General features: G+C 45.1%; 2 protein-coding genes across 5 annotated transcripts in view; one reads left to right on the forward strand and one right to left on the reverse strand.

Moving 5' to 3' along the window:
• ABCC5 (ATP binding cassette subfamily C member 5) overlaps window positions 1-13592 on the reverse strand; it is a 171674-nt gene that overhangs the window by 104877 nt on the left and 53205 nt on the right. The window lies entirely within an intron of this gene.
• Window positions 6316-12517, forward strand: HTR3C (5-hydroxytryptamine receptor 3C). Its single transcript, XM_045776656.1, has 9 exons — window positions 6316-6382; window positions 7690-7856; window positions 8270-8314; window positions 8793-8902; window positions 9178-9347; window positions 10586-10746; window positions 11474-11678; window positions 11862-12077; window positions 12207-12517. The coding sequence occupies exons 1-9, from the start codon at window positions 6316-6318 to the stop codon at window positions 12434-12436; spliced, it is 1371 nt and encodes a 456-aa protein (XP_045632612.1). The 3' UTR covers window positions 12437-12517.

Consider the following 13592-nt stretch of genomic DNA (forward strand, 5'->3'; position numbering starts at 1 on the left):
ATTAGACAACTTGTGAAAGCAGGGAGAGGGGAGTGAAGGGTTCAAAACCTATTACAAGGAATTATAATAAAATAGGGATTAATCTCCTAAATCTAGTTATCCTGGATTTAAGCTTTAGAAATTAATAATGTGCCAGAATCAGACATCTCTTAAAGTGTGAAGCATTTTGTCATGGCTTGACATATGACTCATTCATCCTTAAGCATTTAGATGTTAACATAATCCCGAATTACCGTTAACCGTGTTGCAATCAAAGTGGATGTGCCCTTAATCATGCTAAGGAAAGAACACAAGGCCAAGGAAAGCACATTTGAAAATGGCATCTGTTTTACTTGGGAGTAACATAATGAACTGGAAAATTCCCCTTCCTAGCACTTGTCTCAGGATTTTGCAAGTGTTTGTCTTTTGGCCCATCTCTCCCACTAGCTGTCTGGGGGATGTAGAGGCTCCACGGTGTCACTGTACATGGGAACTGTGACATGATTTGCTGGACACCCCAGGTTCAGAAAAGCACAGATATGAGAGAGAATTAATTACAATTCACACAAAATATTTTCTTTTTAGCAACCATTTCTTTTCCTTTCTTTCCTTTATTCTACTATTTTCTATCTCAAGCCTAAGAGATTAACGGTAGTGTTTACTAAACAACATTTCCTGGGTTCCTCCTCTCTGCTGCTCTTCCTCAGACTTCTCTGATTCCCTCCTTAGGGAGCTGTCCAAAGCGAGACAAGGCGATCGGTGTTCCGAGAAGGGTTGCTGTTGGTGGTGCAGGCGCAAAGTCCCACCCCAGGGTTTGCTGCAGAAGCATCTACCCGCAGAGCCCAAGCCAGTCAGGGCAGATGTCCCCAGCTGGATGTTGAGTCACCAGCACCAGCTATTACTCGTTCTTTCCTTGGAATACCCTACTGCTGGGACTCGGGCAAGAGTCCATGGGAAGCTGGGAGTATTGAAGCAGAAGCACCCGGCTAAACTCTAAATCGCTCCTTGCCCTCAGGCCCATGGTCTTCCAGCTCAGCTTGTGTTCCTTAGTTCTCCTTTTCTTTGATCTGCATTTTTTTCCAGGAATGTCTTTGGTTTCTCAGTTTCTAAGGCCCTGTCAAGTACCCCCTCACCATCACCAGCGTTCCAGGCATGTCCAAAAACTAGCGTATACATAATGTGGACTCAAATCAGGAGCCCCTGACGTTCACTTAAATAAATCAGCATATCTGTTATTATTTCTGCAATTCCTCTACTCACAGCTTTCTACAAAGTGGGCCTTTAGAAAGGACACAGTATAGTAATAATAATAACCAGCCTTTATAAGTTAGGAATATGTGGCAGGCGCTCTCCTAAGGGTCTTAGATAAATAACCACATTTAATCCTACAGTAATCCTATGAAGTAGGAACTATAGATCCATAAACCCTTGGAGCCAAAGGTGTTTTGGAATATGGAATTTTTCAGATTTTGGAAAGGAAATAATTATCCATGTACTGTATCGGGTATTGGGCAATGCCCTATAATCAAACATATTGACGTTTCTGCAGGGAAATCTATGAATATTCACAGTAGGGAACAGAAATGAAATTAGGGATAGTCTCGCCTCAGTTCAGGTCAGGTTTTGCCACCAAATAACTTGTGAAAAATCATTTGGTTTTCAAAGCTCTTTAGCTTTTAGTGCTGTGGTTTTGTATTATTGTCCCCGTTTTATATATTCAGATACAGGAGATGAAATAAATGAAGGAAATGAAGCACAGGGGTGAAGTGACAGCCACTGAGCTGCCTCCCAGGTGCCCCAGCTAGCTAAGTGACCCAGCCGCCATTAGCTACTGGACTCTGAGCCTCCGCCTCACTGCCCTCCAAACTGAGGACGAGAACGGGACAGGATCTTTAAGAGTCCCGTGCTGAGATGTCAGGTCCATTAGCTAACGCCTTAGAATTAAGACAGAAAGAGCAAGGCCCTGATCAGGGCCCCAAAGACAAACTTTCTTTCAAATTTCCTTTTACTCCCTCCCTCAGTCTTCCCCACTCCTCCCCTCTCCCCTCCACCCCCATCATAAGTCATAACAGCCAAGTTCACTATTTACACTTTCTCCACTCCTTTCTATAGTGTATATTTCCCCAGATCTCATCTGAGAAATCCACCTTTCCTTTGTATTCTCTATGGGTTTCATTTTTTGCTGCTCAAATATATTATATGGCCAGATACTTTTGGACCTTCTACTCTTATGCCTTATCCCAACACAGTCATCTCACCTGGAAACTCATTCTTGACTTTGCTGAGAAGCCCATTAACCCAGCTTTGTGGGGGGGGGGGGAGGGGATCTAAAATTATTTAAGATCAATTTGTGGCATTTTCGTTTTCTTACCCATCTTCATGGTACATATTTTTCTGCTTATTTTCTTCACATTTTTCCAACACATAGCTTTATGTTTTATTTGAACAGGAGACATACAATTTGTCTTATTTGACACATGCATTAAGAAACTAGATCTCCTCTCAGTAAGGGAAGGCATAGTATAATTATAGTGATTTTATCTTCTCCACAAGCAAAATCTGAGCACACGATCTTAATACACAAATGATAATCATGTGGAAGCTTGAAACCATAACTCTCCCGGAAAATTTACAGATATGGTTGCTGCATTTCTGTTCCATCTATAACAGAATCCTCGAATAAGCACACTTGGGTGCTAATGACTCTCCTCTTGTTATGGGGCAAATCTCTGAAAGGCTTTGCAAGGTAATTTAGAAAATTTTAAGAAAATCTTTAGAAAAATCTGCCGACAGGCAACTGGTCCTGCCTGGGCAATCTTGCATTTGATGGCTTGTCTTTGCAGGATAGCCCTTCACCTTGTCCATTCATCTGCAGTGCTACCTGGGGTTCCTGCACACATCTGTATTCACTTCCTTTCTCTAAACTATTATAGGCAGTATTTCTCCATGTTTTCCACATTTTCTTTCAGCTCCATATTAACCTGACATTAAAATGTATTATCTCATTACCACCTTTGTTCTCTCTCCTCCTCCTTCAGGTCCACTCTAGGATGTGAAGTCACAGACTTCAAGCCCATCCTTTCTCTCCTCTTTCCCTCCTCCAATTTCTTTTTTTTTTTTTTAAGATTTTATTTATTTATTTGTCAGAGAGAGAGAGAGAGAACACAACAAGCAGGAGGAGCAGCAGGCAGAGGGAGAAGCAGGCTCCCCACTGCGCAAGGAGCCCAATTGCGGAACTCGATCCCAGGATCAGGATCATGACGTGAACCGAAGGCAGATGCTTAACCGACTGAGCCACTCAGGCATCCGTCCCTCCTCCAATTTCTGACCCCTCCCTTTGATAACCTCTCCTATTTGATCATTCATTAGCACTGGTTCTTCTAAATGGCAGGGGGGGAAATAGTATAATAGGGAGGCTTTGGAATCTGGCAACCTTAGGTTCTAATCTGACCGCATTAGTTGTCGGGTAAAAACTTGTACAAGTGGATTCACCCCACAAGTTTAAATTTCATTTGTGAAGTGGAGGTAATGACGCAGATTAAATTACTTTTAAAATATGAATTAAAAAATCATTTACAAGTTTACAGAAACTAGAAAGCCATATGTGATGCACCAGAGAGCATCTACTTATCATGCAGACTGAGACTTAGTGTGCAAAACTGACTGCTAGGTGGGAGGCCATAGACACAAAGAATTACTGACTTTCTAGTTCAGCCCCCTCATTTTTTAGGCGAGAAAAATGAAGTGATAAGTGTGGGGTTGTCATACTTCAAGAAAGCCTGGGATCAGAGCTTGGGCCTGTCAAAATGGCAGCTCAGATGAGTACTTGTCCATGGGACTCTTTTTCCAGGTGTGTTTCAGAGTCCCAAGACCTTCCTTCTCTCCTGCTCCAGATGCCATAGCCAGCCCGACCCCAGCTAGTGACCCACTCTGCAGTTTGGATGTTCTAGCTGCCTCTGTACTCCTGGATCCTTACCCCTGGCCAATGGCCTCTGTGTGTGACTGCCATCCATCAGGACTGCAAAACAATGGCCCTGATTTTGCCCTCTCACCATCTCATTCTGCCCTTGTCAGTTACAGCTATATTCCCAAACCTGATCCACCAGGGTCCCAGATGAGTGGGACCATGCAGTGTGATCCAGCTTGGAATGAGCTAAGGAGAAAGATACTGGTGTCTGTGACTTGCAAAACTATAGCTCCTGTCCTCACTGTTTACCTTTGAATCCAAGCATTGTCGAGGCCTAGGGATTTCACTGGTGAGAAACTAGGGGCCTAATAATTCAGGCCAAAAGACTTCCCAGCTATGGAGTAATAAAAAGAGCAAGGAAAGAACAATGGAATCAGACCTGGCTTTGAATCTGGATTCTACCTATTTCTACCTGGGTAGACACTGAACACAATTTTTTTTTACCTTCTTTACCTTAGTTTTCTTCATCTGTAACATGAGAGTAATACCACCGACCTCTCCAAGCAGTTGGGAGGATAAGAATACTGTAAGTAAAGTGCCTACCACAGTGCAGGGCACATGCCACAAACTCAATCAATGGTAGCTCTGGTTAGGCCTTTGTTGGAAACTTAGACAGGGGGAAGTCAGAAATAGAAGGCTGGGCCCTGGCTCTAGGCCTCTGTATCTCACCTGCTGTACATCTGCCAACCCCCATCTCTACCAAACGGCACCCAAGATGGAGGCCAAGGTGTGGACCTTAGCCACACCACGGGAATAACAAGCAACTTCTCCGATACAGCCTCAGGACCGTCATGAGGTTCCTTACCATCTTTCTTACATCTGCCCAAGGTGCCTGTGTGTCTCTCTCCATCCATAGTGAACTGATGGGCCAGATATTGAACTAACATATATTGACTGCTAACTACTATATGCCACCCCCTGAGTGGGGGCAGTTGGGAGGGGGTCTCAGTGGGTAAAAGAACAAGACATGCCTCCTGCTTTCCATGAGGTTACAGAGCAGGAGAGGAGACGCCTTACTGCTTTATTCCTCCTGCCTCCATCATAGGCATTTCCTGGCAGCTAAATCTACTTTTAAGTCCAACCTATAGACTTAGGTGCAGTTTCTCAGCCAACCTTGATAAAAGCAAGATACACATCAATGGTCGTCAGCTGCCTTTCATCAGGGCTTGAAGTTAACCCTCCTTTCCTAGACCCAAGGTCTGGTAGCCAGCCCACCTGTGGAACTCAAGTGTACTATGAAGTCCTTCGCTCTTAGCCCATCGAGGAGTCCAGTGCCCCACAGTTGTATTCTTCTGCATATATACGTAGCATGACAGCCCAATCCTCTGGCCAAGTTTCCAAAACAGGGAAGAAATGCCTTACAGAGCGGGTGGGGCTGAAGCAGTGCAGATATTTTGAACCCGAGACAGAAAATATGTCTCTCCTGTGCTTTCCTACTTTGGGCCCCTCAGTCACTCCTGCCTTCCTCAGCTCTTTCTATTTAGGGCTGTCATAATCTTCCATTCTGAACAAAGTTTCTTTTGTATTCTAGGTCTGATCCTTCCCCCTTTCTGCAAGAAAAAAATTTCCAAGTCTTTCTGGAAATGTAACTAAGATACTTAATAGAACAATGCTCCAATTCACTCGTTTGGTCCAATTGTGTTTTCTATAGAGATGTCACATAAGATATAATATTGATACATGCCATTAAGATTGATGTTAACTGCGATTACTAGTTTATGATAATGTATAACACTATTGACAACACAAAGACATTAAAAATGGTTCTGCTACCTTAATTTTATGACTTCTATTATCAAGTAATCAATGCATAAAGTAAAAAAAATGTATAGAAAATTTGGTTTAGGGAAAATGGATCAGAAAGGCAGAGGGATTGAAAGGAGGAAATCTTGTTAGGAGCTGTTGGAAAAATACAGACAATAGATGATGAAGGCAGGAATCAAGCTTTGTAATTTGGTATTTGCAATTATCCCTAATGAATACATAACCAACTCACTAAATATTGTCACCTTTCCAAATCTGCAGATTCCCTGGCCGTAGAAGTACTTAATTCTTACTTCCCCGGCCCTCACCCTCTCATTAAGGCAAGTTATTTTGTTATTGATCTCAGCACATTGCTGCCAAACAGGTGCTTCTCCCTTAGTCTTGGCCCAACTCCCACTCCTGCCTGGAGCCCGGAAGGCATACCAGCACAGGGACAAAGCAGGACACTCTGCTGTAACTTCTCTGGCCACAGCCTCTCACCAGGGAGTGGTCACCTGTCATGAGCATTATTCAAAACCAGGAACCAAGGTGTGGTCTCAGCTCCTTTAAGCTCAAGAGTTTGGGGGCTCCTGGTGAATCCCCAGAGAAGAGTCCAGAAGAAGAGGATGGAAGGGGGATGGCCTGTGGTGGGGGGAGTCCTCCTCTGCCTCACTGTCAGCCTTCTGCTTCCAGGTAAGATGGGGCAAGAACAGGGAAAACCAGAATGTCGTTCTCAAGGACATCTAGGAACTTCCCTGCACTTGGAGGACATTCAGAATTAACACGTTAAATATTTCTTCCCTAATATCTGTGTCTTGAGTGTGTGTGTGTGTGTGTGTGTGTGTGTGTGTGTGTGTCAGATAGAAAGACATTCCACTCTATTCCTGTCCATATAGGAATCTGCCAAACTGTCCCTCTTCACCACTTCTCCAGTTCCACCTTTCCTTCACTTCTGGTGTCCCTCCCATCACACCCTCATCCCACTCTTCCGGTCTTCTTCCCTTGATATGGTATCTGTGAGAACAGTAGCCACGAATTTTAAACAAGCCATGAAGGACTAAGTGTAAAACACTGAAGGAGGGTAGGAATCAATCTGAGGTAGGAGTAGACACTTTGCTTCCATGAGGGAATATTTGTTCCTAGTCTGGGTATATACCTTAAATACTATGGTAAGAGATGGAGTTGTAGAGGAGCAAGCAGAGCAAAAGATCACACAAGGCCGGAAATGGGGAAAGATTCTGCCCAGTTACTACCAAGATGGTTCCCTGGTCATAGCCAAGAGACAACATCTGCACAGATCTCACTATATGATTGGCATCTGGTTTATACCAGATTTTTATACCTGGTTTATACTCAGTGATATCACCTGATTATCCCAATGCTGAAAATAAATCCCAACATATCTGAAGTCACTAAATCTGAGAAGGGCAAAATAAATGCATAGCACCAAGGTACACACCAATTCACAATACCTACTACATGTTACCCATATCCACTTAGAAAGTACAATTGTTTCCTTCCCTTATTTGCTTGATAAATCAGTTCTTGTCTTCAGTAAATGGAAGTCCCTGAGAATGAGAAAGAGAAACACACTATATCAGATTTCTAAGTGACCCGGATGACAAGTTTTAAGGCAGTGCTGAGAGGTGCTCCTAGGTAGACCCAAGAAGCCTGTGATGGGTGCACTTGAGGACTTGTTGAAGTGGCTGCCATTGTACCAAGGTAAAGTTTGCATACAGATTTGGGTAGGTTTTGCATGAGGACAAAACAATAGGAATGAGAATAGAGCCCTGGTCCACCTCACCACATCAACTTCCACCATTTGCCTACCAGATCAGCCTGTCCTCTCTGGCCTGGCAGGAAGGGGTTTGGCCTTGAGGAATCTTGGCCCAGGAAGGACGGCTCACCACTCCTCCCAGTATGTCACCGTTTTCTCTCTGCAGAGAGGCTTCAGCCCTGGTCATAGAGGCCCTCTCTCACAGGATCTCTGCTCACTACAGGAAGAGGCGACACTTTCACCATCAATTGCTCAGGCTTTGACCAGTATGGGGTGGATCCTGCTGCCTTCCAAGCAGTGTTTGACAGAAAGGCCTTCCGTCCAGTCATCAACAACAGCATCCCCACTCATGTCAACATCTCCTTCACCCTGTCTGCCATCCTGGAAGTGGTGAGACCTGGTCCCCACTTTCCATTTTTCTAATAGGGAACAAGGATCTTCTGCCCTGTCAACACAACATTGTACTGGCCCAGTGGTGAACAGCAGGTCCTCTAAATGGATTCTGCACAAATTAGAGAATTTTCCTATGGGATGGGGAGACATAAAGAAGAACGCTGCAGTGGTATTTTTTCAGGAAGGATTCCTTCTAGAATCCTGTCCTATCTGGAATGTTCAGGAAGTGTCTGTATGTCAGTTAAAACCTGAATTGTCCCTAGATAGAAGGGAGACAAGCAAGGAAAGGACAGTTGAGCACCTAGAACTATGCCTGGCCCAATAAATTAGTGAATATTGGTAAGAATATGAGATGGTCATGGGCAAAGTCTTTTTGTACTAATAATCCTGGATGGGAATTTCTTTACCAGAATGCACAGCTCCAGCTTCTGACGTCATTCCTGTGGATAAATTTGGTAAGGAAGATTCGACTATCCCCTTCCCACTTGCATTTGTAAGTATAAATTTGAGAAGTAACTTAGGGGTTTCCTAGTCCCAACCTCTACTAAATCTATAATCTTTCTGGGACCAAATTACTTGGTCTAGAACTGCACTGGCCTTGGGCACACACATCTCCCTGGGCAGCTTATGAGGGGGGAAATGGTGATCCAAGAAAATGGCCAAATGGTTTGCGGGCAAATATATTGGTGTGCTCCTGGGACTGAAGGGTTTTAGGCTATACTTAAGGTCTGCCTGGAAAAAAAGGCCATTACAGGGCACTTTACCAATAACACTTGGCTAGATAAAGAAGGGGGTGACAGGCTGGGGTCATTAGAGACATGAGTGGGGGAAAGAAGATCAGAGCTCAAAGAAGAATGAGAAGGGCAGAAGAAGCTGACTATTCGAATAAGCTCTACCATTGCTCATCTCTGGTTCCCACTGCCCTGGCTACAGATGTGGAACAATCCTTTCATCAGTTGGAACCCGCAAGAGTGTGTCAGCCTCAAAAAACTCACAGTCTCGGCTGAAAACCTGTGGCTGCCAGACATCGTCATTTTGGAATCGTGCGTATTGGGGCTGGGGAAAGCCAGCACGAAGCCCATCTGCAAAGAGCAGCCTCGTGTCAGTGCAGGGCGTGGGAACATGAGAAGATTCAGACAGGGGCACAGCCTCAATTAATTGATGGCCACAAAACACTATGAGGCATACAAGAGACAAGACAGAGTGACAATAGAGAAAGAGTCCAAAGGGGGAGCACAGTAGGGGAAGACACAGGAAGGGAGGGAAACAAAAGCTAATGAAGGCACCACAGCACCCACTCCCTCCCTTTCACGAGCAGCATGGATGTGGACCAAGCACCTCCAGGTCTCACCGCCTTCGTTAACAGTGAAGGTCAAATCAAGTACGACAGGCCAGTGCGGGTGACCAGCATCTGTAACTTGGATATCTTCTACTTTCCTTTTGACCAACAGAACTGCACACTCACCTTCAGTTCATTCCTCTACACAGGTGAGCAAGACATGTTTTGCTAGTTATTCAAGATTCAGGGCAGATATTTAAGTGGTATAGGTATATGGTTAGGGGAGGTTTTAGATCAGTGTTTCTTAACTCTGCCTGCCCACTCAAGCTTTTTAAAAATACCAATAACTATGCCTCACCCAGAGATTTCAATTTAATTTTTCCAGGTGGGGCCCAGGTGCTGATATTTTTTATATGTTCTTGGGAGATACTAATGTGCAGACAGGGTTAAGAATTACTGCTTTAATTCCTCAATAAAGTTTATTTTAAAAAAAGAAGAAGAAGAAGAATTACAGAGGGACACCTGGCTCAGTTGGTTGAGCGTTTGACTTCGGCTCAGGTCATGATCTCAGGGTCCTGGGATCGAGCACCACATTAGGCTCTGTGCTCAGCGAGGAGTCTGTTTCCTCCCTCTCCCTCTGTCCCTCACCCTCTCACCCCCTCACCCTCCCTTATGCTCTCTCTCTTTCTCTAATAAATAAATAAAATCTTTTTTAAGAGAGAGAGAGAGGGAGAGAGAGAGAGAACTACAGGGGCACCTGGCTGGCTAAGTCGGAAGTGCATGTGACTCTTGATCTCCGGGTTGTGAGTTCAAGCCCCACGGTGGGTGTAGGGATTACTAAAATAAATAAATGAATAAATAAACTTAAAAAAAAAAAAAGAACTACTGCTTGAGATCTTGGATGGCCCTTGTGCCAAATGAGGCCCATCTGACCCTGAGCTTCCGTAGAGCTCCTGCTCTACAATTTTTAGCTGAAAACTTTTAATTTTGATAGCTAACACACTTAAACCAGTAAACACAGAATGCTACCAGGTGTCGTGTGGTAGATTTGGATATATTAATCATTCTAATGGGCATGCATGTAATTATAAAAAGGTTGAGCTGTTCAAGTTTGATTCCACTAAAACAACATCATATAACTAGGAAATGGAGAAGGAAAATAGGAATGATTGCAAAAGTTCTTGACTCACATTTGAGTCATATCCAATATTCCCATAACAAATTTGAGTCATTCTTGTTTTCAACTGAAAAAAAAAAAATCAATGCTGCAGCCTGCATACACATGAATTGTGGTCCTGTAACCCACTTTTGAGAAAACCTGTATGCCTTGCCTTAAAGGAACAGAGAGGAAAATTTGCTGAAGAAGCTCAGCGGGGGAGGAATTTAACTTGGGGGCAGGAAGCTTGGGAGCACCTCCAGACTGAGTTCCCCCCGGCCTCCCTTATAGTGGACAGCATGCTACTGGGCATGGACAAGGAAGTGTGGGAGATAACAGACACATCTCGTAACCTCATCCAGACCCAGGGAGAGTGGGAGCTCCTGAGCATCAACAAGGCTACCCCAAAGATGTTGGTGGGAAGCAACCTATATGACCAGATCATGTTCTATGTAAGTGCAAGGGTCCTTGTTTGACTTCTAATCCTGGTTCCTCTGTGATTTTCCTCTTGATCTAAGGCACTTTGGGATGTAAAAAGAATTTCCAGGGGCGCCTGGGTGGCACAGCGGTTAAGCGTCTGCCTTCAGCTCAGGGCGTGATCCCGGCGTTCTGGGATGGAGCCCCACATCAGGCTCTTCTGCTATGAGCCTGCTTCTTCCTCTCCCACTCCCCCTGCTTGTGTTCCCTCTCTCGCTGGCTGTCTCTATCTCTGTCAAATAAATAAATAAAATCTTAAAAAAAAAAAAAAAGAATTTCCAGGGGGTTAAGCATCTGCTCCCCACTCCACCCTCTATCCTAACTGCCCTGAAGAAGGATCACCAAGGTCTCCCCCTTCCCTGCCCCTCTTCTTCCCCTCCTCCACCCTGCAGAGAGGAGGAGCAGCTGGGCTCTTACAAGCTTTACAGTTCAGAATGGAGCAGCCACCTCTGTGATGGTCCAAAGGACCTACTTGCCCCTAAAAGTCTACAATTGTGTTCCCAGTGGGTTGGACATATTTACCAGTGAAAATTAGACAACAAAGAGGAGCACTTCTGTAGAGGATACAATTAAATGCATGTGTTACCTAAAGCAATCATCCCACAGCCAGCCTAACAGCACATCGGCAAGGATTACAAATATACGAGAGCCCTCTGACATCAGTATATTTGCCACATTCTCCACAATCTCTCCTCCCCTCAGGTGGCCATCAGGCGCAGGCCCAGCCTCTACGTCATAAACCTCCTGGTGCCCAGTGGCTTTCTGGTTGCCATCGATGCCCTCAGCTTCTACCTGCCGGCAGAAAGCGAGAATCGTGCCCCATTCAAGATGACACTTCTGCTGGGCTACAATGTCTTCCTGCTCATGATGAATGACTTACTCCCAGCCAGTGGCACCCCCCTCATCAGTATGGTCCCTCCCGCTTTCCAGGGAAGAACAGGCAGCAGGGCATAGGGAGGAGAACCAGGAATTGGCTGCTTCTCCACTTAAGGAGGGAAGGGGTTACAAGGAAAGACTGGATTTGGAGAAAGTCTTAAGAAGTGTAGAGATGAATCTGCCCTGGTTTGCTTATAATTTGTTTTGCCCTCAGGTGTCTACTTTGCCCTGTGTCTGTCCCTGATGGTGGTCAGCCTGCTGGAGACCATCTTCATCACCTACCTGCTGCACCTGGCCACAACCCAGCCCCCACCCATGCCTCGCTGGCTCCACTCTCTGCTTCTCTACTGGGCTAGCCCAAGGAAATGCTGCCCCACTGCACCCCAGAAGGGAAATAAAGGCCTGGGCCCCACCCCTACCCATCTGCCTGGTAAGGGGAGTCAGCACTGCCCACACTTCCTCTTCCCACACCTCCACTCTCTGCTCCTGACTCCTTCCCTGGCCCCCTCCCTCCCCAGGTGCACTTCATGGTCCTGGCTGAGTCTCTTTCTCTCTGTAGGTGTGAAGGAGCCTGTGGAGTTGGTGTGGAAAGTGTCAGGTCCCAGAGAGGCAGAGTTAAACGGGTGTCCTGGGTCAGCAGAGACCCAGCAGGAAGAAGAGGCTCAGAAGCAGCACCTGGTCGACCTGTGGGTGAAGTTCAGCCACGTGATGGACACCCTGCTCTTCCGCCTCTACCTGCTCTTCATGGCCACCTCCGTGGTCACAGTCATCGTCCTCTGGAACACCTAGGCAGACATCCATGTCCACTTCTCCCTGCAAACCACAGCTGGAGTTTCTCTTGGTGTTAGAGCCAGCCAGATCTGGGTCCCTTTTCTGATCTTAGCTACTTACCCCCAGTGAATACCATGTCCCCATCTATACTCCCCAAACCCCAACTCTTCCCCCCCAAACAATTTCCTGATTTCTCATATGCCATGATTCTCTTTCCTACACACTTTCAGTGTTCCTTAGCCACACCTAATTTCTGACTCTGCTATCAATGGAGGTCAGGGTCAGCAGAGTCTCTCCTTGATTGATTGTCTCAAAAAACAACTTTTCAGGAAGCACTGCCTCCTCAGTACATTTACAATAGGTCCACAAACACTGGAGCAGAGAGTGCTCTTGCAGACACTTTGATAGTTCACTCAAAACAAGGGTAATCTGATTTGAAGTCTTTCAGACACTTTCACAGTTTTAAAAGAATGAAAAGGTCAAGTCTCATTTGTAAGAAATCACTATAAAATATTTATAATTGCAAAATGTTTCTTTCATCAACCACTTTCATTTAACTTGCCTTTACCTCTCTCATTCCTGAAATTGTTCTTTGAAATAAATGATATATTTTATCTTCCCCCCTCCCCAAATTCACAAAATCAAACAGGGAAGGCCTTCTGAATACATGCTTGGGGGCACCCAAGCCATGCTTGGGTGGCTCAGTCAGTTAAGCGTCTGACTCTTGATTTCCACTCAGATCATGATCTCAGGGTTGTGAGATCAAGCCCTCCTTGGGGCTCCACACTCAGTGGAGTCTGCTTGAGATTCTCTCTCTCCCTCTGCCTCTGCCCCTCCCCCCCCACTTGCGCTCGCTCACTCTCTCTCTCAAAATAAATAAATAAAATCCGATATACATGCTTGTATATCAGAGGTCCAGGAAGACTAGTTAGGGACCGCAATTACATGGTTCAAGTTAAATAAATTGTCGTATAGCCACCCAATTAGATGCTTTGTAGCCATTTAAAGTGAGAATACAGATCAATGTTACTACCATGGAAACAGGTCCATGATATATAAAGTGGAAAAAACAAGTTACAAAACAGTTTGTGTATATAAGTTCTGTTTTTAAAAAAGAAAGAAAAAAAAAGAGGGCTGGAGAGAAGTGCAGAGAAAAAGGTACAGATGGCTAGAG

Source organism: Ursus americanus, chromosome 4, assembly GCF_024610735.1.
Source record: "Ursus americanus isolate L20-20 chromosome 4, mUrsAme1.1.p, whole genome shotgun sequence".
Classification (NCBI taxonomy): Eukaryota; Metazoa; Chordata; class Mammalia; order Carnivora; family Ursidae; genus Ursus; species Ursus americanus.